The 27971-nt window shown below is 36.0% G+C and overlaps 1 protein-coding gene and 1 long non-coding RNA gene across 13 annotated transcripts in view; one reads left to right on the plus strand and one right to left on the minus strand.

Annotated features, from left to right (window-relative positions):
- Positions 1-24281, minus strand: part of MMS22L (MMS22 like, DNA repair protein) — a 159217-nt gene extending 134936 nt beyond the window's left edge. For 6 of the 10 annotated variants that reach the window (XM_017958125.3, XM_017958128.3, XM_021936805.2 and 3 more), the window contains exons 1-9: positions 24175-24281; positions 23407-23646; positions 22357-22482; positions 20313-20362; positions 14432-14519; positions 14161-14338; positions 11332-11422; positions 9325-9455; positions 5142-5255 (exon numbers count right to left, since the gene is read on the minus strand). In XM_017958125.3, the coding sequence (XP_017813614.3) occupies positions 5142-5255; positions 9325-9455; positions 11332-11422; positions 14161-14338; positions 14432-14519; positions 20313-20362; positions 22357-22482; positions 23407-23570 (942 nt within the window). In that variant the 5' untranslated portion in view covers positions 23571-23646; positions 24175-24281. Of the gene's footprint in view, positions 1-5141; positions 5256-9324; positions 9456-11331; positions 11423-11536; positions 11711-14160; positions 14339-14431; positions 14520-16737; positions 16762-20312; positions 20363-22356; positions 22483-23406; positions 23647-24174 lie in introns of those variants that run through there. The other 4 variants (XM_021936806.2, XM_021936809.2, XM_017958123.3 and 1 more) reach the window with 4 other exon arrangements.
- Positions 24282-24326: 45 nt separating this feature from the next.
- The window catches only part of LOC110742995, a 645960-nt gene continuing 642315 nt past the window's right edge, over positions 24327-27971 (plus strand). Inside the window, exon 1 of one of the 3 annotated variants that reach the window (XR_002521362.2) lies at positions 24327-24404. This is a non-coding gene — a long non-coding RNA (uncharacterized LOC110742995). The other 2 variants (XR_002521359.2, XR_002521361.2) reach the window with 2 other exon arrangements.

Raw genomic sequence — 27971 nt, forward strand, 5'->3', positions numbered from 1 at the left:
TATAGACCTTAATGCTGACTCTAGTGTCCTTTTGACATGTACTCATCATTTTTTGAGCACTTCCTTAGTTTCTGGTACAAGATGTTTCAGGCTTATGTTTACTTTCCATGCTTCATCCTGTAATCAGCCCTTTGGTCAGACTCTTGTTTCCTTTCACTACAGAATGGTTATTTTGAAACTAAGATATAGCTGCAATATGTATACTATTACTCAGGATCATTGCTTGTAAGCCCACCCAGTGAAAAAGGTAGGAAATGGATGCATGCACACACACATATACATTTATACATGGTCCTATATATTAAAAAGAAGTATTTCACATTATATCAAATTCTAATCCAAAATATTGTGGTTCATGCTGGCTTTTCTTCTTTCCATATGTATAACTCAATTTCCCAACACAGACGAACCTGACTCCAATTACACACAATGTATTTATTAATTTGTCCAGTCCAAGAATACAAATAGAATAGATTTTAAATTGCTAATCTTCACATAACAATGTAAAAAACAAATCTCCTAAGTGAAATATTTACAGTTCTTTATGATTCTTTTGTCTTTAGCCTTATAGTAGTGTCAAAATAGTACATTCTAAAGTTACCTGGGTTAGTACTGCCAATCTCCACAAAGAGTGTTACTCATTTAAAATACATTTAAGTTCAGTTGTTTCTGTTATATTCCACTGAGTGCACCTTTCATACAGATTGATTTAATTTGGGGGCATGTGAAACATTAACATGATTCTAAAGTCAGAACTACCCAAATAATTACATCAAACCCTTCCACTCCATTTTCACCCATCCATCTTCATTTCTACCCACCAATCTCAATAGTTTGTCTTTCCAGTATTTGTGCACAATTGAATATATATATACACACATATATACACACACACACATTTCCTTTTTCCTAATTTCTTATACAAAAGGTAACATCATCCTATATTGTTTTGAACTTTGTATTACCTAACAATACATTCTGCAACTCACTCCACATCAGTTCAGATGTCTTCCTCATTCTATTGCAAAACTATAAATAGAATCGTTAATTTTATGTGTCAATTTGAGCAGGCCACAGGATGCCAAGGTATTTGGTTAAATATTATTCTGGGTGTGTCTATAAAGGTTTTCTGGTGGAGAGTTACATTTTAATTGGTAGACTGAGTAAAGAGATTGCCCTCTCTAATATGGGTGGGTGCCATCCAATCCATTAGTGGCCTGAATATAACAAAAAGTCATACTGAGGGTAGAGAAGACACCCTGTGCTTCATACTGAAACACTGTTCTTTTCCTGCCTTCAGACTTGGACTCAAGACTGGAAATTACACCATTGGCCTTCCTGATTTGCAGACCTTTGGACTGAGACGGGAAATTATACCATCAGCTCCTCTGGGTCTTCAGCTTGCCAATCTCAGATTCGGGACTTCTTAGCCTCCATAACTCTGTGAGCCAATTCATTATAATAAATCCAAAAATCTATATATCCTATGGGCTCTGTTTCTCTGGAGAACACACACTAATACAGAATAATACTTCAGAGTACAGATAGACCATGGTTTGCTCAACCACTCTTTTATACATGAGAATTTAGATAGTTTCTACTATACTACTATAAAAACAATACTGCAATAAATAAATGTATGCATATGCATTTTAATTTTGGAGGGTATACATTTAGAGTAAATGCCTGGAAGTGGGAGTGCTAGCGTCAAAGTTACAAAATCCTTGGCGCACACTTTTTCATTGAGTCATTTTAAATGCTGCATTCAGACCTTGCTTTAAGTTGACTTTGCAAGTCTAGTGTCAATAAAATTATTTTGCTCTTATAAGTTGTTTGGTCTTTGTGCCTAGAGAACTTGGAGATTTTTTTCTTTATGTTTAAAGTGAAACAGTTTTAGTAAGACCTGTCTTTGGGTGGATTGCTTGGGGTTAATCTTTCAAATTATCCAGTAGGCCTTTTCAAAATATAGATTTAGATCTTTTATTTCTGGGAAGTTTCCTTTGATTATAGTTTTTAATATTAGCTATATCACATTGTTTTCTAGGGATTGCATTTATATGTACAGTTATTTCATCTTTGCCTATCTTCCACCTCAACCATTTTCTCACTCTCTTCATATTTATCTCATTTTTATTCCCTTAGTTGTTTTTCAACCTTTCTTCTATGCCCCTTATTAAATTTTCATTTAAGTCTATTCTCCCTTAGTCATCTTGTAATTTAGTCAATTCTGATATAATTTTCCTCTTCCTACTTCTTTCCTACATTCAATGTATTCTTTCCATCCAATCCGTTTTCTGTCCATTTGTTTTTAACATTTGAGTATCTTATTCAAGGTGTTTTTCTATACCCCTAGATGTAGTCTGAACAGACAAATTAATTCAATCTACAATGCTGTCATTTTCTTCTGTTTTATACAGTTGTTTCTGGGGGAGAGGATGCCATCAAGTAAAGTATATCAAATCTGTTTTTTTCTAGTAAGTTTATAAGGGTCTAGTTTCATTCCGTTCATTTTGTAGATTAGGACTAGCTTAAAAGATTCTTAATTCAGGGGCACCTTCTTTTGACAATGCACCAAAGTCCCATTTTCCCATTTCTTTACCGAATTTTTTTTTTTTTTTTTTTTTTTTTTTTGGGTGGTGGGAATGGGTATGAGTCCTTTGATTTATTCTTTTTTTTTGGTGGTGGTGTTTTAAGACCCTAAATTCTCTGCTTTCTCTTCTGGTGCTCTTCATCACCCAATCACCAATGGGTAGGTACCATGACTTATTTTCATATTTTTATTCTACAGAAACTCCATGTAATATGGACACTTCTATGTTTCTTTCTTATCATCAGTTCTCTGATTTATAAGAAAACTTTTTCAGTATCTTCACATTCTGACAATGATTTTAAAATATAACCACTGTTAGTTCTCTTCTCTGAGCAGTTTTTCTCAGACTGCCCTGCCTTATTAGAAAGGCTTGTGGTAAGAGCTTTAGTGGCTTTCTGTTTTTAAAACTGACGGTACTAAGCACTCCCATTTGCAGTTATATAATATGCATGTTTTTGTATACAGCTGACGTTTGAACACAGGTTTGAAATACATGGGTACGCTTATATATGGATTTTCTTCCATCTCTACCACCCCTAAGACAGCAAGATCAACCCCTCCTCTTCTTCCTCCTCCTCCTTAGCCTACTCAACATGAAGATAAGGATGAAGACCTTTATGGTGACCTACTTCCACTTAATGAGAAGTAAGTATATATTCTCTTAAGGTTTTCTTAACATTTTATTTTCTCTAGTTTATTTTATCATGAGAATACAGTATATAATGTACACAACATACAAAATACATGTTAATTGTTTCTTTATGTTATGGGTAAGGACTGCAGTCAGCAGTAAGCTACTAATGGTTTTTTGGGGAAGTCGAAAGTTACATGCAGCTTTCTGACTGCATGTTGGGGGGAGGGTCAACATCCCTAATTCCCACATTGTTCAAGAGTCAACCGTAGATATATTTGATTTTGCTGTTCTATATTTTGTTGGAAGATTATGTAGGCAGATGTGGGTTTAGGCATCCATCCATTTTTCTTGGCTACCCAGAATTCAATGGCTTGAATTTTTTTTTTTCTTTTTTCAAGACAAGGTCTCACTTTGTCATCCAGGCTGGAGTGCAGTGGCACAATCTTGGCTCACTGTATCCTTGATCTCCTCGGCTCAACTGTTTGAAATTTTTAATAAAATCTAGGTAACATGAACTCAGTCTGTAATCCCACATAAGGGATAGAATACAACAAAAAACACACAGACGCAATTTTAAACTTCTGAAAAGCACCATGGTTAAAGATAGTCAATTGTCCTTTCAGATCTAGTTGAGTTTCTAGTTCATCTTTCTGAGTGCCCAGTTTTATGGATAATTGGTGTAGTTGTAGGCTACCAACTTGATCAACTCTGAACTGTATCTTCTATTCTTGTACCCCATAATGCCTGAAAGCCAAAGTTCAAGTTTACGCAATTCAGCAACTGCTTCTAAGTTATGAAAAAAAAAATTTTAACTCAACAAAGATATATTAAGTTTACACTTATTTGATGCTAAAGTAATAATTCAAAATAAATACAGTACTTGCAAACCTACAAAAATAGAGTTGTTACTAAAAAAAGACAGCAGGCCAGGTATGGTGGCTCATGCCTGTAATCCTAGCACTTTGGGAGGCCAAGGGAGGCAGATCGCTTGAGGTCAGGAGTTCAAGACCAGCCTGGACAACATGGTAAAACCCTGTCTCTACCAAAAACGCAAAAATTAGCTGGCCACAGTGGTGCATGCTTGTAATCCTAGCTACTCAGGATGCTAAGGCATGAGAATTGCTTGAACTGGGAGGCGGAGACTGCAGTGAGCCGAGATCATGACAAGGCAGAGGCTGTAGTGAGCACTCTAGACTGAGCAACAGAGAAAGACTCTGTCTCAAAAAAAAAAAAAAAAAAAAAAAAAAAAAAAAAAAAAAAAAAATAGCAGCACCCAAACCCCAAATTACAGAAAACTGGAAAATTTTTAAATCCATAAAAAATCAAAAGTACCCTTTCATATAACATAAACCATTTTTGATATTGTTTTACAAGAGACTGTTTACTTCTACCTAGGGATACTTCTCTTTTTCAATAACTTACAGTACTTGAAATAAAATAAAGCCCTGTTCTGAAGACATGACTGAAAATGAAGTGAAAGTAAGTTTCTCATCTTCCCTTTTCTGCTTCTCTTCCTCCCTCCTTGAAATAAGATAAAATTGAGTAATAGAAACCTGTTTTATTTCTCCACATATCTTCTAAACCTGCCACATTTCCTGACTAAAATGTTTTCTAGGTTACTAATGGGTAGTAAATACCTTAGTCTAAAAGATTTCTGATAGAACAACAACAAAACTTGAAAAAAAAATAAGAGTTGAACCTTGTACTGCTCTTAGATTTTTCATATTACTAACTTGGGGCTAAAAATAATTAGGGTTAAAAATAAAGTAGATATTCAGCACTCAGTTATTGCTCTATTTGGTGGTTATCATTGCCTTATTATAAAAAAGGAAGCTAAGATTTTCTCAGTCAAAACCATTGGATTAAATCAATATAAAGGTTAGTAACAATAACTAACATATCAATTTTCCAACTTACTTCTGAGACAGACCATTTACTTCTGTGGTCTAGAAGATGAATAAGTAGAACCCATAATTCTTTAATGCATAAACATGGACAATGGTCACTCATTAATGATTCAGAAGGCCTCACCTATAGAAAATAACCAAAATGTGTTATTTATAAGACAGCAGCAGAATTTTAAATGCCATATATCTTTGAAATACTTTTAAAAGAATGATTTAGATGACTAAGAATTTATTCTCAATTAGATAAAATTATTGAAAATGTGCAATTTCATTTAATTTTTGAGATAAATTTCCATTTTAAAACAAAAAGTACAGATTAATTTGATTTCAACTTAAAAAAAAAACTTTTAATCATCTAGTCCCGTGGTCAGCAAACTTTTTCTATAAAGGGCTAGATAGGACATTTTTAAGAGTCTGTTGGCAATACAGTCTCTGTCACAACTACTGAACTCTGCCATTTCGGTACAACAGCCACAGATAATCAGTAAGAGAAATGGACCAGGTTATATCCCAGCAAAACTACATTTACAGAAATAGGTAATGGGCTAGATTATACCTCAGGGCCAGTTTGCTTATTTTGCTCTGAGTCATCTACAACAACAAAAGACTTCTAATTAAAAGATTAGAAAATAAATTCTGATTCACTGTAAACACAGTAAAAATTCTGCAAGACAATAAATAGTTATTAGAGATTTATAATGATTAAGTAATTTCTAAATTACTTACCGTTTTTTAACAAAAAAATCCTCAACAGCCCTAGATAATGCACAGAATGTACACTATATTTGCAAATATAGCTAGGCTTCTTAAATTCATAATATATGCAATATTTTACATAAGCTATGCACACATTTCTAACCTAATACAAAGTAAAAAAATAGTATTAGGATATTAATAGAAATCCTAGCCACAACAATTAAGCAAAAGAAATAAAAGGCATCTAAACAGAAAGAAATAAGTTAAAATTGTTGCTGTTTGTAGATAACATGATCTTATATATAGAAACCTCTAAAGACATCATCAAAAATTATTCAAATAAATAAATGCAGTGAAGTTGCAGGATACAAAAATCAACATACAAAATACCATAGCATTTCTATACAATAACAACAAACTACCCAAAAAAGAAATCAATAAAACAATCCCATATATAGTATATACCCACAAAAACAAAAATACTTAGGGAAAAATTTAACCTAAGAGCAAAAGGCCTATACACTGAAAAATATAAAACACTGATGAAAGAAATGGAATACAACCCATATAAGCAGAAAAAATATCTTGTGGTCATGGATTGGAAGAAATATTATTAAAATGTTCATACTACCCAAAGTGACCTACGGATTCAATGAAATCCCTACCAAAATATTTAATGACACTTTTTTACAGAAATAGAAAAAACAATCCTAAAATTGGTAGGAAATCACAAAAGGTCCTGAATAGACCAAGTAATCTTTAGCAAAAATAACAAACCTCGAGGCATGACACTACCTGACTTCAAAATATACTACAAAGCTATAGTAATCAAAACAGTGTGCTGCTAGCATACAAACAGACACAGAACAAAATAGAACAACTGATTTTTGACAATGATGAAAAGAGCATAACATGGGGAAAGGACAGCTTCTTCAATAAACAGGTTGGGACAACTGGATATCCACACACAGAATGAATTTAGGCCCCTGTTTCACACCATACAGAAAAATCGACTCAAAATAAAGACTTAAATATAAGACCTGAAACTATAATACTAGAAGAAAACATAGGAGAAAAGCTATATGACAATGGTCTGGTAAATGATTTCTTGGATATGACCCCAAAAGCACAGGCCACGGAAATGAACAGACAAATGGGATTATGTCAAAATAAAAAGAAAATACTTGCATAGCAAAGGAAAAAAAAATCAATGGAATGAAGGGAAAATCTCGAGAATGGAAGAAAATATTTGCAAAACTACATCTGATAAGGGATTAGTATCTTAAATATATAAGGAACCCAAACAACTCAATAGCAAGAAAACAATCCAATTGCAAAATCGGCAAAAAATATAAATAGACATACTCTTTTTTGAGACCGAGTCTTGTTCTGTCGCCAAACTGGAGTGCACTGGCACAATATCAGCTCACTGCAACCTGCGTCTCCTGGATTCAAGCAATTCTCCTGCCTCAGCCTCCTAAGTAGCTGGGATTACAGGCACGTGCCACTATGCCCAGCTAATTTTTCCTATTTTTAGTAGAGACAGGGTTTCACCGTGTTAATCAGGATGGTCTCGATCTCCTGACCTCCTGATCTGCCTGCCTCAGCCTCCCAAAGTGCTGGGATTACAGGCATGAGCCACCGCGCCTGGTTGACATTTCTTTAAAGAAGACATACAAATGGCGAAGCAGTATGTGAAAAATGCTCAACATCACTACTCATTATGGAAATGCAAATTAAAACTTGATGAGACATCACCTCAAACTTGTTATAATGGCTACTACCAAAAAGACAAAGGTAACAAGTGCCAGAGAGGAAGTGGTGACAAGAAAACCCTTGCACAGTGTGGTGAGAATGTAAATTGGTACAGTCATCATATAATACAGTATGCAAGTTCCTCACAAAATTAAAAACAGAACTACCACATGATCCAGCAATCCTACTAGGTATATTTGCAAAGAAAATGAAATTAGTATGTTCAAGAGATATCTGCATTCCCATGTTCACTGCAGCATTATTTACAAGAGCCAAGACATGGAATCAGCCAAATTGCCCATCAACAGATGAATGCATAAAGAAAATCTGGTTTATATACACAATGGAATACAGTCACATGTCACTTAACAGCAGGACATGTTCTGAGAAGTGCGTCTTTAGGCTAACATGATTTATTGTACTTAAAACTTTTTCAGACTACTACTGCACACCTAGGCTATGTGGTATAGCCACCTTGTATATGTGGTCTGTCACTGACTAAAACTTTGTTACACAGTGCATGACCCTACTATTCAGCCTTGAGAAGAAGGAAATACTGTCATCTGTAACAATATAGATGAACACGGAGGACATTATATTAAGTGAAATAAGCCAGGCACAGAAAGACAAATAACACACAATCTCACCTATATGTGGAATCTAAAAAAGCTGAACTCATAGAAGCAGAGTAGAATGATCCTTACCAAGGGCTGTGAGGAGGATTAGGAGGGAGGCGAGGTAGATGTTGATCAAAGCATACAAAATTTCAGTTAGATATAAGAGGAATAAGCTCAACATGATGACTATAGTTAAAAACAATGTACTATATTATATTCTTGAAAATCACTAAAAGTATAGATTTTAAGTGTTCTCACACAAATAAATAAGAATGTGAGATAACATATATGCTAATTGGCTATATTTAGTCATTCTACAATGTATACACATATCAAAACATGATGTGTACGATAAATATATATAATTTTGTCAATCATCAAAAATAAATATTTAAAAGTTATCATTCTATCATATCTGGTTAATCCACTAATACACATACACACTACATTGTAAAAATATTGATAATGCATAAAAAATCTAAATTTTGAAAAATTATAAAACTCCTTTTCCCTAAATCTTGATTTCCCAAAAATAGTCTTCATGCTTGTAATCTAAAATAACAGATAATACTCTAAACATTTCTACTACTTAAAAATGAACATGCTCTGTAGCACCTTTAAATCACTACCTCCATTAAACGCTCTATGATACACACAGTTTAATAAAAACACATAATTTCACCCATGATTTGAGACCTTTTATGAAAACAAGCAAGAAAATCCTCTCTTAAAACGTGTCAAGTAACTTTAAGTAAGCATTTATTTTATTATTACATGACAGCAATACAATACATTATTAAAGAGCTGGCCTCTACTATTTGGATAGAAATTAGGCTTCCAATGATTTCAGTAAACATCATTTATTTATTTTTGTCAAAATAGAAAAGGCTGTTTTTCTTAAAAAAAAAAAAGAAAAAGAAAAGCTCTAAAATACCAACTCCAGCCTGTTTTAGATGTTTAAACAAAAATTGTTTTCCCTTTCAGGTCCCAGATAATAGCAACAAAATATAAAATTAGAATATATAAACCATTTTAGATTAAATTATTACAGATTAAACGACATGTATTAAGGACTGAATATTGTCTTTAAGTCTCAAAAACACAAACAAACTCTTAAAGCATTACCTTGTCATACCTGTTGAGTGACAGGCTTATTAAATCACAAAGCAGAGTTTCACAATGTTCTTCAAACAGGCTGACATTGGTTAAACTGTCACTTGCCAGATTCATAAACTGATGACCATATACAACTTGTTCTGAAAATGTAATAAAAATAGTTTTAAAATACAGATTTTACTAAATCATAAAGGAAAAAGTGACTGTACGTCTTTAAATTATAACAAAACTAAAACATACAGTTTTTAATTTTTTTTTGCAAATAAAACGTGACTTTGAGGACAACCTTCTCATATGAGCACTGATAAACATTATCTTCAAAAGTTTCTTTTTTTTTTTTTTTTTGAGATGGGGTCTCACTCTGTCGCCCAGGTTGGAGTGCAGTGGCACGATCTCAGCTAACTGCAAGCTCCGCCTCCCAGGTTCATGCCATTCTCCCGCCTCAGCCTCCCAAGCAGCTGGGACTACAGGCGCCCGCCACCATGCATGGCTAATTTTGCTTTTGTATTTTTAGTAGAGACCGGGTTTCACCGTGTTAGCCAGAATGGTCTTGATCTCCTGACCTCGTGATCCACCCACCTCGGCCTCCCAAAGTGCTGGAATTAGAGGCGTGAGCCACCTCGCCCGGCCCAAAAGTTTCTAATTCTTCCAAGTAACATCTAATAAACTTCTCTTTTCCTAATAAGTCTATCTTTGAAAAGTATTAATGCAACACAACTTTAAAAAAAGAGAACAACATAAAATCTGCATCCACATTTCTAATCAACAAAGCCTTTAAAACATTATTCTTTTAACAAATACTGATAAACTGACCCCATGCAATGGTTTTGTGGCATAAAATAGGGCAAACCAAGGTAAAAGATAACCAAAATGTATACCTATCAGAATAACTCCACTTAAGTATTACTCTAAGAATATACTAATGTGAAATACAGAGTCCACGAGAGGAAATTATATACTGATGTACATCTTTGTATGTTTCTGTGTATGAATATATGTAGGTATATACATATATAGACATATGTATGTATTTATTAACTGAAAAGCAGGTGTAGGAGTAATAGACATCTTTACAACCTAAGTGACAGGTTGCCAATGGAACCTAAAAATGTCAAAGAGCAAGATCAAGAAATAAATGGGCAACGTATCCATAAGGATAAAGGATATTTATCCATAATATAAATAAACTCCTACTAAAAAAAGGAAAATTTGCAAAATATAATGAGTAATTAATAAAGCAAATACAGACAATAAACTGTAAAGATGTTCAACTTGTAACCAAGAAATTGCAAGATCAAAAAAATTTCATTTGATTTTTCACACATTAGTTGGCAAAAAATAAAATATAATTGATAACATCAACTACTGGCAAGAGTATGAAGTAAAATCACACTACAGTTAATGTCTATAGATCAGTAGGACTTACTATTCAGCAAAACAGCAGCATAAACATATTAAAACTACAATGTGCCACTCTACTTCTATGAATATTTTACAGAATTAACTTGTACACAGATTAAAGATATATATCTATACACAAGGGTGTTCAGTGAAAAATGATGTGTAAAATCAAAAAATGAAAGTAACTTCAATGTTTAAAAATAGACATGGCTAAATATAGTAGAACCATAACATGCAGCCTTTAAATGGATAAAGTAGAACTATAGGTACTAACATAAACAGATCGCTAAAACAGTGATAAATGAAAGATCACACTGAACAGTATGATCATATCTGTGGTTAAAAACAAAAACAAAATTTTACCTATGAGTTTTTATATATATACTAACAGATAGAATGTAAATATGTATACTAACAAATAGAATGTAAATATGGAAAGATAAATCAAGCTGTTCCCAGTAGTTACCTCTGGAAAAAAAGGAGTAAAACTTTTACTTCTTACTTTGTTTACTATTTGATTTTTTTTAAATATCAGAAGGCACTTATTACTTACGTAATTTTAAAAAGCAATAAAAGCTTTTAAAAAGAATATAAATCATAAATCCATAAACTTACTCAATTTTTCACCCAGCATGTAAAGAATTTCTAGCACCAGCCAATGTATATCCAAGTGGAGATGTAATAAATGCCATGATGGTGGAAAAAGCTGTGGATGACATTATCAACTGTGATTGAGAATTCATTAATATTTTACTAGGTGTTTCATAGCATGTCACAATATTCCTCCATAAACACAAGGATAAAGACCCAATTAACCTACCACTATTCAAAAGCTCAGGGAAAACCTCTGTCTTGTTCATTAGAGGATTCCTTCACTGAAGATCTTTGAAAGCAGTAAATATTTTCATCTGTTGGTTTAAGACAAACCCACTCTGGGGCTGCTGAATAGACTTGTATAGTAAAGGTACCTTCCAGCCAACCTCTGATTCTACTATAGCTGCAAGGCAGTAAAAGAATTTTTTTAAACACGTGTTTTCACAATTTTGTTTTAGAATTTAGCTAGGAAATTTTTTTTAATGTATGAGTACCTAGGAACTCCTATAAAATATTTTAACAAAAGAACTTTAGACTGTCATGTAGACATTACTGTCATCTCATTAAGGAACAGAAGTAAAAAGAGGTGAAAAAATTTCTCTCTCAATTCATGTATTAGGATTCAAACTCAATTCTATCTGAGTCAAAACCCAGCACTTTCAAGTACTGTGTTATACTGGGTTATCACTAACCTTCCTCCTGTCAGAATTTAGCATCACTATAAAAATAAATACTATAAAAAAAAAATGATGTAACATGTTCCATTAAAACAAATAGAAAGAATGATGAAGAGCAGACCTGCGTTATTAGGTATACAAACAAAATAAAATGCTACACTGACAAAACCGTATTGGGACAGAAATAGATAACAAAGAGCAAGAACAGAGAAGACAGAAATGAATTTATGTGGCATCTCAAATCAATGGGAAAAGTATGGGTCATTCAATAAAAAATAAGAGTTTTAACTTATGCATTTGCAAGAAACTAAAGTTAGACTTCTCACCTCAGTGCATACTTAAAAATAACACGAATTAAAGATAAAAGCAACAATCAAAATATTTTAACAGCATAGATAAAACAAAAAATGGAAAAATGTAACTATCTAAAAAATTCAAATCTACCTAGAAAGTCAGCTTACTTAATGAAAAAGTAAATAAAATATTTGCAATACATAATTCCCAATAACTAATATATATCTAGAGTTCCTAAAAAATAATAAAAGAAGCTCAACTGGAAATACCAATGAAAACAAAACATTTCCTATACAAGATTGTTATAACAAATATATAAACATAGTCTTGAAAGATGCTTTCTATTATGTTTTTGTTTCAGAAAAGAACAGTATTTTAGTGTGTGATATTTTATTTTTTGAAGACTATAAAGTTCCCCTGCTTTAAAACTTTAGTCTTCTGAGCTTCAAATAACCTATCTTTTCAAGTCTGCCTAATTAAAAAGCCTATGAAAGGTAATATCTAGTTTGAGGACCCTAGTGCACAAATTTTATTTCTGCTGCTATATAAATTATTCATTTTTATTTCTTACGTATTTGATGGATAACTAGAAAATAAAAACCAGTCCAATTTACAGAAACTAAAAAGGAAAACATCCCTCCTTCAACAATCTACTCATGAATCTTTTTATTAAATGACATAATTAAAAGCAATTACCTATTTGTTTTCTATGGATTAGATATACTAACTTGTAAATTCAGTTAGAACTTTATTTGCTTTTATTATTACATATATTGATCTCTGATAAAAAAGCCAACTTGCTTCTGCTACATTTCACAGAAACATGTAAACATTTAATTCTATTTATTTTATTTATTGAAATAGGGTCTTGCTCTGTCATCCAGGCTGGAATGCAGTAGTGCAGTCATGTCTCACCACAGCCTCGACCTCCTGAGTTCAACTGATCCTCCCACCTCAACCTCCTGAGTAGCTAGGACTACAAGGTATGTGCCACCACCCTGGGCTAACTTTTTAATTTTTTGTAGAGATGGGGTCTCGCTATGTTGCCCAAGCTGGTCTCAAATCCTGGATTCAAGCACTCCTCCTGCCTCAGCCACCCAAAGTGTTGGGATTACAGGCATGAGCTACCATGCTCAGCTGTTTTTATATTTTAACAAAGATATGTTCATAAAGAGTAAATATTATTCAAAATGGTAAAGTCAAATATAATGAAAGGGGTTGAGACTTCAGGGAATCTCACTGTGAATTACCATAATTTGTTATTCATACAAGCTCCCATTTTCATAGGGAGAATCTATTACTTATCTATAAGCTAGGCATGGTAACAATATAAATTTTTAAAAACCAAACTTCAGAAGGAATGATTATCACAGGAAGGAAAAAAAAGGCAGAGTCAAAACAATCTTAATCACTTTCCAAAAAGGCCTCAAAAATCAGAATACACACAATGATGTGGTCTTGGAAGTTTTTTTTAATAAGCTGATCTTGAATCTTACTGCAATATATGATAAAAATTTTAGAAAACAAAGATTATTTCATTTGCTTTAAAATCTTCAGACATTTACACTGTCATAAATCAAGAGAATAGCTACTGATTCAATGAATATTATGTTTTAATAACTTCATGTATATTAATTTATTTAATTCTCCCAATGATTCTAGTAAGTTATAAGAATTAAACAGATGGGGAGGTTGAGGCAAGAGATGTCATTTGCCCAAGAGCACATAATTAATAGAAGGAGGATGGGGGGCAAGAATTTCAACACAGGCAGTCAGGTTGCAGAGCTGTAATTTTGACTAATTTCTCTCCTTCTTGAATGAATATTCCTTGTGGGGAGAAAAAGCTGATAATTTAAAAATTAAATGAAACAAGTCAAACCTTAATCTGGTTTTGATTTACAAATGCTCCTATATTAATACTGGGAAGTTCAGATAGGTGTCCAATATACAAGAGTAATCCATGAAGCTCATCAATCAACAGTGAGGGAAGTTGAGCCTCCAAAGCCTCATAAGGATGGACAGGAACATGACTCTCAGCATTGTGTACTTTCAGATACCTAAAAAATAATTAGATAAAATAAACAATCAGAGTCTATATGAATACACACAGAAATTCATGCAGTGATCAAAATACTCATCTGATATCCTACCTGAAGATGAAAACTTTAACATAATGGAGAAATAGTACACACTGCTGTCTGATATTGTCTGCTTTGCAGTGCAGAGTTGATACCTTCCCTGAAACCAAAATAGACAATGTTGATAATTCAAATAATTATCATGGGCAGTGACAAAAAATGTTGTAAGCCATACCAGCAGCAATTCTCTATCTTGTAACATTTTATATTAAACATTCTCATATGGTTTTTGCTCCCCACTACTCCTCAAAAAATGCTCTTATTAAAGTCACCAATCAAACCCACATTGCCCAATCTAACGGACAATGCCTACCCTCAAGTAACTTGCTCCCACAGTAGCACTAGCTACACCTGGCTTCATGGTGCCACATAATGACGGTCTTCTTTCTTCCTCATGTGTCCTTTGTCCTACCCCTCTTTTACTGACTCCTCCTCCTCAATTCTATTATTAATATGGCCTCTTCAGGACTCAGTCCTGAAATCTCTACTCTCTGTATATCTCTTCCCATATGCATGATATCATCAGTTCCTTTATTAATAAATGGTAATGACTCTAAAGGGGTTATCTACAACCCACATCTCTCCTTTGCACTCCAGACCTTGCATGTTAAACTGCCTAACACCTATACTTGGATTGCTCAGACAGTGCAAATAATACATCCTTTGATTTCTTTCAAAACCTGTTCATGCTGCCCTTGTTTTCAGCATTTCATTAAGTGGTGTCACCAGTAGCCTATGTAGTTCTTGATTCTTCCATTTCCTTTAACCTCATATCTAATCTTTCAGAGTCCTATTAAGTTTATAACCAAATATACATTGAAACTATCCCTTTCCCCTATAAGCACTTAAAAACCACAATAGCACTCTTCACAGGTCTTTCCATGCTCTCTTTTGTCCCCCTATACACCAAGTAAAAAATCTGCTTAAAGTGTGTATCAATTTATCTTGTTCCCAAGTCAAAACTCTTGAAAGAATACCTACTATATTTAGAATAAAATAAAAACTCCTAATAATAATTTATAAAGTTCTGAATGACCTTTTAACAGTTGCTGTCTTTCTGCCAACCTCACTCCATGTCAGCTTTCCCTCACTTACTTCAGCATTTATATCAGCAATAATTATCTAGGTAGTTACCATGGGCAAAACACTGATAATCATTATAGAGAGAATGAGTAAGAGACAATCTAGTAAACAAAAGCAAAGAAAACATGATGAGAATTATAGGCTACAAATTTACACCCATACTAAACATAAAACTGAAGTTTAATTCAAATGAACAATCATGGCCACTACTTTGGCAGAGCAGAAGCATAAGTGTGAAGTAGTTGTGTAAATACCTCCATATTAAGCTGCATTTCTATGGCTGTATTTCACCCATAAAAAGTCGTATCATCCCAATTTTCATAATTCCCAGCCCATAAAGGCAGTACTCTCTTAAAAATAACTGCAATGAACATCTGCATCCAGGCAAGATGGAGTAAAATAATCAGATTGCTCCATCTCCCACTGTAAAACTGAAAACCATAAAAATTACATCAAGCACGTTTTCAGGCTCTGGACACAAGACAATATAAGATTTTGCTCTCCCAGAGAGAAACTGAGCCCTACAACTGCACCAGCTCCCCACCTAGAGATAGTCTCCAGGCTGCAATATGAGGAAGAGAACCCAAATACAGCCCAACTCACTCTCTGAGATGAGGAGATATGGGATCCAAGTTTCAGGAAGTCCAAATTTGCAGGGCAAAAGTACCCAAGAAGAAATAAGCTATACAAAATAGAGTTCTGGAAGGGTACAGAAGGGTCCCTCTGAGATTTGACTAAGTACTGATCTGTTCAAGCATGAAAAATATTACCCAAGGCCAGGGAAAAACACCAGAAAACAATTCCCTATAAAGAGTACACAAGCCAGGGAATAGTTCAAGTTCTCACCAGCAAGCATGAAAAAAAATCTCATAATAGACTAGGCATAAGAAATAATTCTCAAAAGCCTTACTAGGCTAATTTACTAGGCTAAATTAACATTAAAGCCTGCTTTTTAAAAGTCCTACCAAAATTTAAAGCAAGCCCCAAAAAGAGCCACTGGATTACAACTACACAATAGCGAGCCAGAACAAAATTCAACATCTAGTTTAAGGAATAAAAAAAATCCAGAAAGCAACAATGTGAAACCCATAATGTTCATCTCACAACGAAACATTACTACATATTCAAAGAAGCAGAAAAATATATCACAGAACCAGGAGAAAAACTTATAAATACAAACAGTTTCAGAAATGACAGTGATAAAATAATTATTGGCTGGGAGTGGTGGCTCACACCTGTAATCCCAGCACTTTGGGAGGCTGAGGCAGGTGAATTATGAGGTCAGGAGACCAAGATAATCCTGGACAACATGATGAAACCCCGTTTCTACTAAAAATACAAAAATCAGCTGGGTGTGGTGGTATGTGCCTGTAATCCCAGCTACTCGGGAGGCTGAGGCAGGAAAATCACTTGAACCAGGGAGTCAGAGGTTGCAGTAAGCTGAGATGGCACCACTGCACTCCAGCCTGGTGACAGACCGAGATTCCACCTCAAAAAAAAAAAAAAAGAATTATTAGTAGCAGCAACAAGGTAAAAAACATTGGTTATAATATACACTCCATATATTCAAGATGGATGAAAACAAGCATGCAGTCAGAAATGGAAGACATTTAAAAAAATCCGTAAGGAATGTCTAGAGACAAAAACAAACACAATAGCTGAGACAGGGTAACACCAACAACCATATTTAAGAATAGCCCTTGGCTGAGTGTGGTGGCTGATATCTACAATGCTAGCACTTTGGGAGGCCAGGGCGGGAGGGTCACTTGAGCCCAGAAGTTTGAGACCAGTCTTGGCAACGTAGTGAGACCCTATCTCTACAAAAAATTAAAAAATTAGCCAGGCATAGTGGTGTGAGCCTGTAGTCTCAGCTACTTGGGAAGCTGAGATGGGAGGATCTGCTTGAGCCCGGGAGGTCAAGGCTGCAATGAGTCATGATCACGCCACTGCACTCCAGCCTGGGCGACAGAGTGAGACCCTGTCGCGAGACAGAGAGAAAGAGGGGAAAAAAAAACAGCTATCAGCAAAACGTTATTATGTATGTTATTCTGCCTCAACTGGAAATTAACCCTGGAAGCATAATGATTAGAACAAGAACTATACTCATCTGGCAGTAAGTAACTAAGTAACCCTACATAAGGACTTCTTGGGACGGCTGAGGGCCAAGGGTACCTACACAAGTTAACGAACACAGCTACATGGCAGGAACAAGTTCATGTATAGATAATATTTAACACTACTAACTTGTGTCCAAAATCTATCATTAAAAGCTTTTTTAAGCAACAAAAACAGCCAAAATGTCAGTGTAACAACCATCTTAACAAATAGTCCACTGCAGTGGTTTCAGGTTAATAAGTGTAATAATAATAATCTATCATAATAAATGCCTTCCATGAACCCAATTTACTTAAGTCATTCTATGTAAAGGTATTCTGGTTCTTTCCACTACAATCTTTTAGTGGTTCCCCAAGAGTTCCAAAATAAAAATCAGACTCTTTGTCATGGTTTACAAAGCCAAGTCTGCTTTCACCTCTTCCAAATTCATCACTCACACACATTCTGATCCAACCATATGTAATTAATATTTACTCCATGCTCTCTAAACTTTTATGTTTTTACACACATCACGTCTTTGTTTATAGGTTTTTTTCTTTTTTCCTGCCTGGAATTCTTCCTGTCCAAAGACCTTTTCCCGAATCTTTTGCCTAGCTAATTCCTTCCCATCTGTGAAGACCCAGATCTGGCATCATTTAGTGATGAGCTCACAGACAGAGACAAAGCCCTTGGCTCCCACAGCAGCTTGTACATTCCTTTATCACAGTACTTCTTCATTTACCAAGCTGACGTATGCTTGCATGTCTTTGCATGTCTTACTGTCTACACAACTGCAAACTCATCAGCAGCATATTTTTCCTCTTTGATTCATCAGTACCTTGCACAGTACCCAGCATGAACCAGGAACTCATCAGATGATAATGAAACAATAATACTTAACATTTACAAATCACATAACATGCTAAAAAAACAAAACATATAAAACAGCCTAAAAGCTGATAGCTAACAGGTAGGCCATGGTATTCCCTACTGAAAATAAACGATTTTTGTAAAACAAAAATAGTCCTGACGTGGTGGCTCACACCTGTAATTCCAGCACTTTGGGAGGCCGAGGCAGGCGGATCACAAGGTCAGGAGTTCGAGACCAGCCTGACCAACATGGTGAAACCCCATCTCTACTAAAAATACAAAAATTATCCAGGTGTGGTGGCATGCACCTGTAATCCTAGCACTCAGGAGGCTGAGGCGGGAGAATTGCTTGAACCGGAGGCCAAAATCATGCCACTGCACTCCAGCCTGGGTGACACAGCAAGACTCCATCTCAAAAAATAATAATAATAATAAATAACAATAATGATACAGGGCCACTCCATTATTATAGTGAAACAAGACAAAAACAAAACCTCTGTAACCATGTCTGAATACAAAACATGGCACTATGCAATCACATACACCCCAAACAAAACACACACAAAAAAAAAGAAAAAAAAAAAAAGAAAAAAAAAAAGAAAAACAAAAACAAAAACAAAAAAAACACATCCTCCCTCTTCCAGTGACCAGGACAATACTTCTTTACTAATTAGGACCCTCCCTTTGTCTCACCTCCTAGATAAAAATTAAAATACCCACTCTTCAAATTGCCCCTGCTAATTAACAACATCCAATCCAGAAAATAGCCTTATCCCCCTTAAGCCCTACCCAAAATTACCAGAATGAGCCCCAAACATATCACAAGTCCCTTCCTACTCCCTCTTACTGACAAGCCCCAGCTTTTCCTCATAATCTATATTTCTCCTTTTTTCATAATCTAATAAACTTCTGTTTGACCAAAAGTGTTCCAGGTAGTCTTTGGTTGCTAGGCATCACTAATGATAGACATTGTGTTAAGCACTTAACATGCTCAACAATGTTACAACTATTACTTGGCATAAGACCCACAATTAGCTAGAGTTGGAAGCCAGGGTGACAAGGCCATAATTTTAAACCCTGCACTGCACCAAAATTACTAGAAAGGAGAAGCAGCCTGCGCTAAAACACACTGACCTTCAATTCCCTTTACTACCTTAACTGTACACACTGTGGCTCATGCCTGTAATCCTAGCACTTCAGGAGGCCATGGCGGGCAGATCACCTGAGGTCAGGAGTTTGAAATCAGCCTGGCCAAAATGGCAAAATCCCATCTCTACTAAAAATGCAAAAATTAGCTGGGGGTGGTGGCGGGTGCCTATAATCCCAGCTACTTGGGAGGCTGAGGCAGGAGAATCACTTGAACTCGGGTGGCAGAGGTTGCAGTGAGGTGAGATCGCACTCTTGCACTCCAGCCTTGACAAAAGAGCGGAACTCCATATCAAAAGAAAAAAAAAAAAGAAATCAGTAATCCATTTAACACCAAAAGCAAACAAAAAAGCAGAAAAGAAAATCAAGAAGAGAGGATGAGGTCTGACACTTTTTAGTTCTTATTTAAGTTCTCTATCCCACTCCCTACCTCCAAAACAAGCACTAATTTTCTTCAGAGAAGTTTAGCTTCCTTAAGTTGGTTTTACCTTTAAAATCTACAGATTTGGGAAAAAACTATATATCTCAGGTACAACAAAATTTAAAGTCATACTTTTTCTGCATACTAAGTTCATAAACTTCTGGCCTAATGCTTCCTCCATATTATCATGATATCCCAATTACACCATCATGGACCCATATGCAACTCACTATAATGCAGCACCATTCTCTTTTGCCATTAAACACACGTTAAACTTACCAAAATCACAACTGGACTGTAACAAGGTTTCCAAGTTGTACAGTTGTTGCCTAATTTTAAAAATGTAAGGTAAGAGTTAATTTTAGAACACTTTATAAAGCATGTAACAATTACATGGATAATGTTTCCAAATCTATTACACAGCTTCAATACCTTTTTTATTTGGGGATGATGATTAATACCTTGTGACTGTTAATGAAAGGATCAGCTTCAGGTAATGAAAACTTTAAGAAAAGATAAAATACATCCTTGCCCGACCTTCCAAAAGTATCTATTAAAGACTGCATATATTTCAAAAATTATTACAAATACCACAGACTTCACCATCAGCAAGATACTGTGTATATCTTTAAGTAGTTTAAGACAGGGTGCAGTGGCTCACGCCTGTAATCCTAGCACTTTGGGAGGCCAAGGTAGGTGGATCACCTGAGGTCAGGAATTCAAGACCAGCCTGGCCAGCATGGTGAGACCCTATCTCTACTAAAAATACACAAAAATTAGCCAGGCGTGGTGGCGGGCCCCTGTAATCCCAGCTACTTGGGAAGCTGAGGCAAAGAAGCGCCACTGCACTCCAGCCTGGGTGACAGTGTGAGACTCTGTCTCACAAAAAAAAAAAAAGAAGTTTAAGATACATAAAACATTCTACGTTAACAGTTACATAACAAAATTTTAAACTGTATCATACAGTTAAACAATGGAAGTCCAAAAAAAGGAAAAATGTAGACTAAAGTTATCAGGGAATGCTGTTTTATGATGTTCCATCTTAATTCCTGATAGTAATTTCTTGCTATTCTTCCTAGTTGATTTCAAACTCTTTAAAAATTAACCCACATTTATAACCTATGTCCTAAAGCCTCGCTCACTCAGCCTGTTCTCTCAATAAAATGTATGACATGGCATAGATACAGTTAAGTCTCTTCAAAAGATATCATGGGATGATAGTGGGAGAATTCCTTCCACCTCTCCATTTTCCTTTAAATGTATCACAGAGATTTTTACTGTGTTTTGAAATAATTTGGTTTCAATAACTGACTCCTGTTTAAAATTACCTAAAATCTGAATATGAATTGTGTCTTAAGTGATAATGAAGAACTTTAATTTTTATTAATAGAGGTTTTTTTTTTTTTTTTTGAGACGGAGTCTCGCTCTGTCGCTCAGGCTGGAGTGCAGTGGGCAATCTCGAATCACCGCAGGCTTCGCCTCCCAGGTTCCAACAATTCTCCTGCCTCAGCCTCCCGAGTAGCTGGGACTACAGGCGCGCACCACAACGCCCAGGTAATTTTTGTATTTTTAGTAGGGAAGCGGTTTCACCATGTTGGTCAGGCTGGTCTCAAACTCCCAACCTCGTGGTCGGCCCACCTCGGCCTCCCAAAGTGCTGGGATTACAAGCATGAGCCACCGTGCCTAGCCGTCCTCATCGTTTTTAAAAAGCCCATATTTTTAAGAAATTCATACTCAAGTATTTATGGGTGAAATGACATGATGCCTAGGATTTGCTTACAAGTAAGTCAAAAGAATCAAAAGAAGAGGAGACAAGACATATGAAGGAAATGTAATAAAAAATTGTTGTTTACTGCAACTGAAGGAGGGTATATGGATGTTCATTATATTATTTTGTGTATGCTTAAATTTTTTCATTAAAAAAATTTTTAATGTTGTCTAAATAGAGAATTAATATTTCTATTACACAATCTAAACTATTTATTTGGAAAGACCATACTCTAAAGATCACTGAAACACTATGGCTATTGAACAACAAAAGTATTTTAATTTTCTTCCAAAATCATAGTTCAAAGCCTTAAATATTTGTCAATACATGAAGTCAAATGCAAAGAATAAAGATTCTGAAAATAAAACACAACTCATTAAAACCATTATTCATCAGGTGTTGCTGCTTGATTACCGTTACTGGTAAGATAATCAAGTGAGCAACCTGCACAATTCTCCTGGTCTTTTGCAGTATCAGTATTAGAAGCCACCCAACAATGTAATTTACACAAGTGAACAACACCTACACTCACAGAAAGTTAAAACGAAGAAATACCTGAATAAATGAAAGAGCTCTCTAGATGAATTCACTAATGCTGTTTCAGTAACCCACTGAATGCCAAATATTTCTAAGGTGTCTTCTTCAAAATTAGTTGGTAAAGGATCAAGATTCAAAATCAATCTGAAATGAAAATTATGTTTTAATCCCATTAAAAAGTAAACTAAGTACCATACCTTTACATTATTTGAATCCATATTATACATGACATGTATAAAAAGTCAGAAAATGCCTTGGTACTTTACACATTCAAGATTACAATAGCTAGACTGTATTAAAATGTCAATCTTCTATATTGATAAAATGTACGACTAAAGTGTAATGTAAGTTAAGAGGAAAAATCAGCACGGGTTCTAAAACACATATTTCTGCCTGTCTTCACCAGTAGTCTTCAGTTGTAGAATTTTATCCTCCGAGGGGACATTTAATTGTTGAAACTGCTAACAGTTACTCTGAGCCTTGTCTGGAGAACAGTATCCAATTAATGAAGTTGGGTATTCTATTTAAGGTCTCTCACAACGTACAACTATAAAGTCAACAAAAACAGTTTCCTGACTGAAACTGCCTCAGCAGGTATTACCAAAATATTTCAAGAACAGCAGTTTTACTGTAATATGTATGTACTTGCCCGAAGCAAAATTAGGTAGAATTAAAAGGAACGGGGCAATAAAAAAAAAGTTTGTCTTTCTTAAAAATTACTGGAAAGCTCTAGAATATTATCACACCCTTTAGAAGGAAATACCATTTCAAAAGGCTCAGATAGTTAGGAATTCACTTTAAGTAAAAGAAAAATTAGCGCCCAGCTCCCTACAGTAAGGGAACATCAGTTACCAAGGAAGTTTTCCCTAATACCCCAAATGCTTTAGATATGCCCTTACCAAGAAGCCAGCAGCAGAACTGATAATCATTTGTACCCTTATGATATACTAAGCTGATTTATAAAACATGATTTGGTGAACACCCAAGTTAAATGGGCTGAAATAACTAACATTCCTAAAAAACTGGCGAATAATCAGATGAGGGAAAATGTCTCTGAGCTTTACCTACCGCTTAAGGGCTCCGCTGCAGAGGTAGGATTCTCCAGAAAAATGTTTTCCTTCTCCTTTGTTGTCAACAGCACAAGAAAAGTAAGGAGGTTTGCACCATTCTGTGCCCAGCTCCAGCTCTAAACTGTCAGTCAGGAACGTCGATGCGGCAGAACAGTTTTCCATTGTTTACTTCATGTTCTGAAATGTTTGGGGTTCGTCGTATCATTAAGGGCTCCAAAGAGAAGGTGTGAAGAAATTCCTGTAGGTGGGGGCCGAGAGACTGGGGGTTACTTCAGAAAGTTCCCAGGACGTCCGCCAGCAGCAAGGAAAAACGAACAAATCCAGAAGCCAAATTCCTAATCCTCCCCTGCCGCTCCGCCCCTCAAGGCTGCCAGAACTTAAGACAAAATGCACAACCAACTGGCTGTGGCGGGGACTTCAAAATCAGCCCACTAGGTCGGACTGTGCAGCCCAGGACAAGGTGAAAAGCAAAGAAATGTCTGCAGAACAGAGCGTCCCGGGCTCGCCTAGAACTTCGCCCTCCGCGAGGTTTCTAAACCACTCTCCGCCCGTTTCCTAGCAGCAAGGTGGAGAACGCTCCCTCCCCGGCTCGGGGTGGAAACCAGGAAACCAGTCCCTAGAGCCAACCTCAACCCTTCAAGGAGGAGGCGAGACCCACCAGGCCCATGCCCGGCAGCACTTGGGCGGAGAAGGCTGGGAGCCAGTATCCCGGCACCCGGCTGCAGCAAGGACCCGGTGCGTCGGTTACCCGAGGTGCCTGTCGTACCTGCTCACACTTCCAGCTCCCGAAATCTACCTCCGGTGACCCATACCACCACTAGGAATCTGTGGGGTCTAAACCGCGAACAAGCGAAATTCCCGCCACCGCGCGCCCGCGCTCCGGAAAGGCGGGGCCACGGCGCAGCCCTCCCCCGGCTACCAATCGCCTCGCGATATCTGCGCGGAAACAGTCGGAGCTCCACGAATTCTCGCGAGAGTCAGTCAACCCGGGACAAGGTACAGATAAACTTTTTTTTTTTGTACCTTTAATTGGTGCGTTCGACTGGAAGGAGGGGCCTAGTAAAAAAAAAAACCGGAACTGCTGCTGAGGCGGAGGAGGGGAGGATTTAAGGACTACGGGTTTATCCCCTGGCTAAAGGGAAGAGATTTACTCCAGTGAGTGCGAAGTGAGTGCCTGGTTCACACCTACAGTCGCGCCGTCCCCTCTTCCCGCTCTGGGGCCAGCAACTCTTGTTAGAATGCAGGATGCCTTTTGTCCACGGACTGTGGGGCAGGCAAGTGCAACAATGAATTTTCTCTGTAACTGATGGAACAAGTAGACAGAAAGTTAGTATGGATATGGAAAACTTGGAAAGCGCTATTAACTGACTTGACCTAATTGACGTTTATAGGTAACCAACCCAACAATAGCAGAATACACACTTTTGGCAAGTGCACATGAAACATTCACTAAGCGAGACCACATTCCGAGCCATAAAACAAACGTCATCAACTTTAAAAGGACTTAAATCGTACATAGTCTGATTATAATGGCGTTAAACTAGAAATAAAAAAATAGATAACTGAAAAACTCTAATTTTGGAGATTAAGAATCATGCTTGTGACTAACCTATGAATCAGGAAAAATCACAGGAAAATTAGAAAATACTTTCAATTAAAACGAAAACATTAAAATTTGTAATAGTACCTGGTTACATTAAAAAGAAGAAAGAACTCAACTCAATAAACTTTTGTCTTAAGTAACTAGAAAAAAACCGCCAGCATATTGAAACCAAAGCAAGCAAAATGAATGAAATAATAAATAGTTGAAATAAATGGAAGGAAGTAAATGCAACCAAAAGTTGTTTTTTAAAAAGAGCAATATAATTGATAAACCCTCTACCCAGACTGATAAAATAAACATATTATCAGTATCAGGAATTAAAAAGGTTTCATCACTATGAAATTTAGTCATTAAAAGGACAAGGATATTAAAAAAAACATTATGAACATTTTTATACCAATAAACATAGGTGAAATGGACAAATTCCTTAAAAGACAGAAACTCAAAACTCAAGAAGAAAATTTGAGTATCTCTGTATTTATCATAGTACTCAGAATCTTTGGTTAAGCCTCCCCCCTTCTCTCTCTCTCTCTCTCTCTACACACACACACACACACACACACACACACACACACACACACCACTTCTTACAAGAAAACTCCAGGCCACAGCAGGCACAGTGGCTTTGGGAGGCTGAGGTGGGTGGATCCCTTGAGACCAGGAGTTCCAGACCAGCCTGGGCAACAAGTTGAAACCCTGTCCCTTGTCTCCACAAAAAAATACAAAAATTAGCCGGGCGTGGTGATGCTCGTCTGTACTGCCAACTACTTAGGGAGACTGAGGTGGGAGGATCACTTGACCTGGAGAGGTCTAGGCTGCAGTGAACTGTGAGTGTGCGATTGTACTCCAGCCTGGGCAACAGAGCAAGACCGTTTCTCAAAAGCAACAAAAGAAACGAACAAAAACTCTCCAGGCCAAATGGCCTTACTATTAAATTCTCCCAAACATTTAAGGAAGGAATAATATCAATCCTATACTAACTCTTACAGAAAATAGGAGATTGGATGCTTGTCTTATGAGGCTAGCACCACACTGGTATCAAAACTTGACAAAGACAAAAGACAATTACAATCCGATATCCCATGCAAACTTAAAGGCAGAAATGTTAGCAAGCAAAATCCAGCAGTACATAAAAAGGATAACATACGATGGCAAGGTGCTGTGTTTCATGCCTGTAATCCCAGCACTTTGGGAGGCCAAGGCGGGCAAATCAGTTGAGGTCAGGAGTTCAAGACCAGCCTGGCCAACATGGTGAAACCCTGTCTCTACTAAAAATAGAAAAATTAGCGAGGCATGACGCCGTGTGCCTGTAGTCCCAGCTACACAGGAGGCTGTGGCAGGAGAATCACTTGAACCCATCATGCGGAGGTTGCAGTGAGCTGAGATCACACCACTGCACTCCAGAGCAAGACTCTGTCTCAAAACAAACAAACAGCATGACATATGACAAGAAAATTAGATTCATGTTAGGAATGCAAGGTTATTCAAATTTCTACAAGTAATCAGTTCATTATATCAAGTCTATAGAAAGAAAAACTGTCATCTCAATAGATGCTGGAAGATCACTTGAGATATTCAACATCCATTCATGACAAAAACTCTCTGCCAACTAAGAATGGAAGAAACTCCCTACCTGAGATGTGATATCTATGACAAACCTGCTATTAACTTCATACTTAGCTATACAAATGAATGTTCTTGGAATAGGATTATATTCCAAGATAGCATTAGTAGATATACCTAATGTAAATGACGAGTTAGTGGGTGCAGCACACCAACATGGTACATGTATACATGTGTAACAAACCTGCATGTTGTGTACATGTACCCTAGAACTTAAAAGTATAATCAAAAAGAAAAAAAAAATGGATGTTCTTTCCCTAAGATTGAGAAAAAGGCAATAATGTCCACTTTTTCCACTTCTCTCAACATTTTACTGGAGGTAACTAGTCAATGCAGTAAGGAAGAGGAAGAAGTAAATGTCATATACATTGGATAAGAAGAAGTAAAACTGTCTTGATTTTCAGATGACATAATTATTCATATAAAAAATCCTAAAAACTCCCTACAAATATCTACAAAAACTGTGAGTTCAGATAGCTGGCGGGGCTCAGTGATACACAAAAATTAATTGTATTTTATAGACATGGAATGACAATTTGAAAATCAGAATTTAGAAAACAACACCATTTAATGACATAAAAATATTTAAATTTAACAAAATATGCATCAGATTTTGTTTGCCAAGGATTCCAAAATATTGCTGAAAAAAATTCAAGAATATTCAAGTAAATAGAATGAGATAGCATAATCATAAATTGGAAGACTCAATATTATTAAAAGTTCTCCTAAAATTTATCTATGGCTTCAAAGGACTGCCAATCAAAATCCTAATCGTAGAGAACTTTCTGTTGTAGAAACTGACAAATGCATTCCAAAATCGATATGGAAATGCAAGGGCCTAGATTAACCAAAACAATTTTGAGTAAGAATAGTATTGAAAGATTTCCAGTACCTGATTTCAGGACTTACCATTAAGTTACAATAATCAAAACAGTATGATTTGATCTAAGGCTAGACATAGCCAGTGAAATAGATTAGAGACTCTAGTAATAGGCCTCTATACACATTTGATCAACTGCTTTTTGGCAAAGGTAATTCCATGATGAAAGGATAGTCTTTTCAACAAATAGTGAGAGAACTATTGGATACTGATACACTTAAAAATGAACTTACCTCATATTATAAAATTTAACCCAGTAAGGATCATAGACCTACATGTAAGAGCTAAAACTCTGAAAACTTTTAGATGTTCAGCTTGCTAGTAATCCAGAAAATGCCAGCAAAGAAAAGCAAGAAATAAGGCTAATCCAAAGGAGAAAAATCAAATGTGTGTGGTATGGTATGATGTCTGTCATGAAATCCAAGAGATGTATTTTGTGAAAGAATGGGTAAGCTAT

Source organism: Papio anubis, chromosome 6, assembly GCF_008728515.1.
Source record: "Papio anubis isolate 15944 chromosome 6, Panubis1.0, whole genome shotgun sequence".
Lineage (NCBI taxonomy): Eukaryota > Metazoa > Chordata > Mammalia > Primates > Cercopithecidae > Papio > Papio anubis.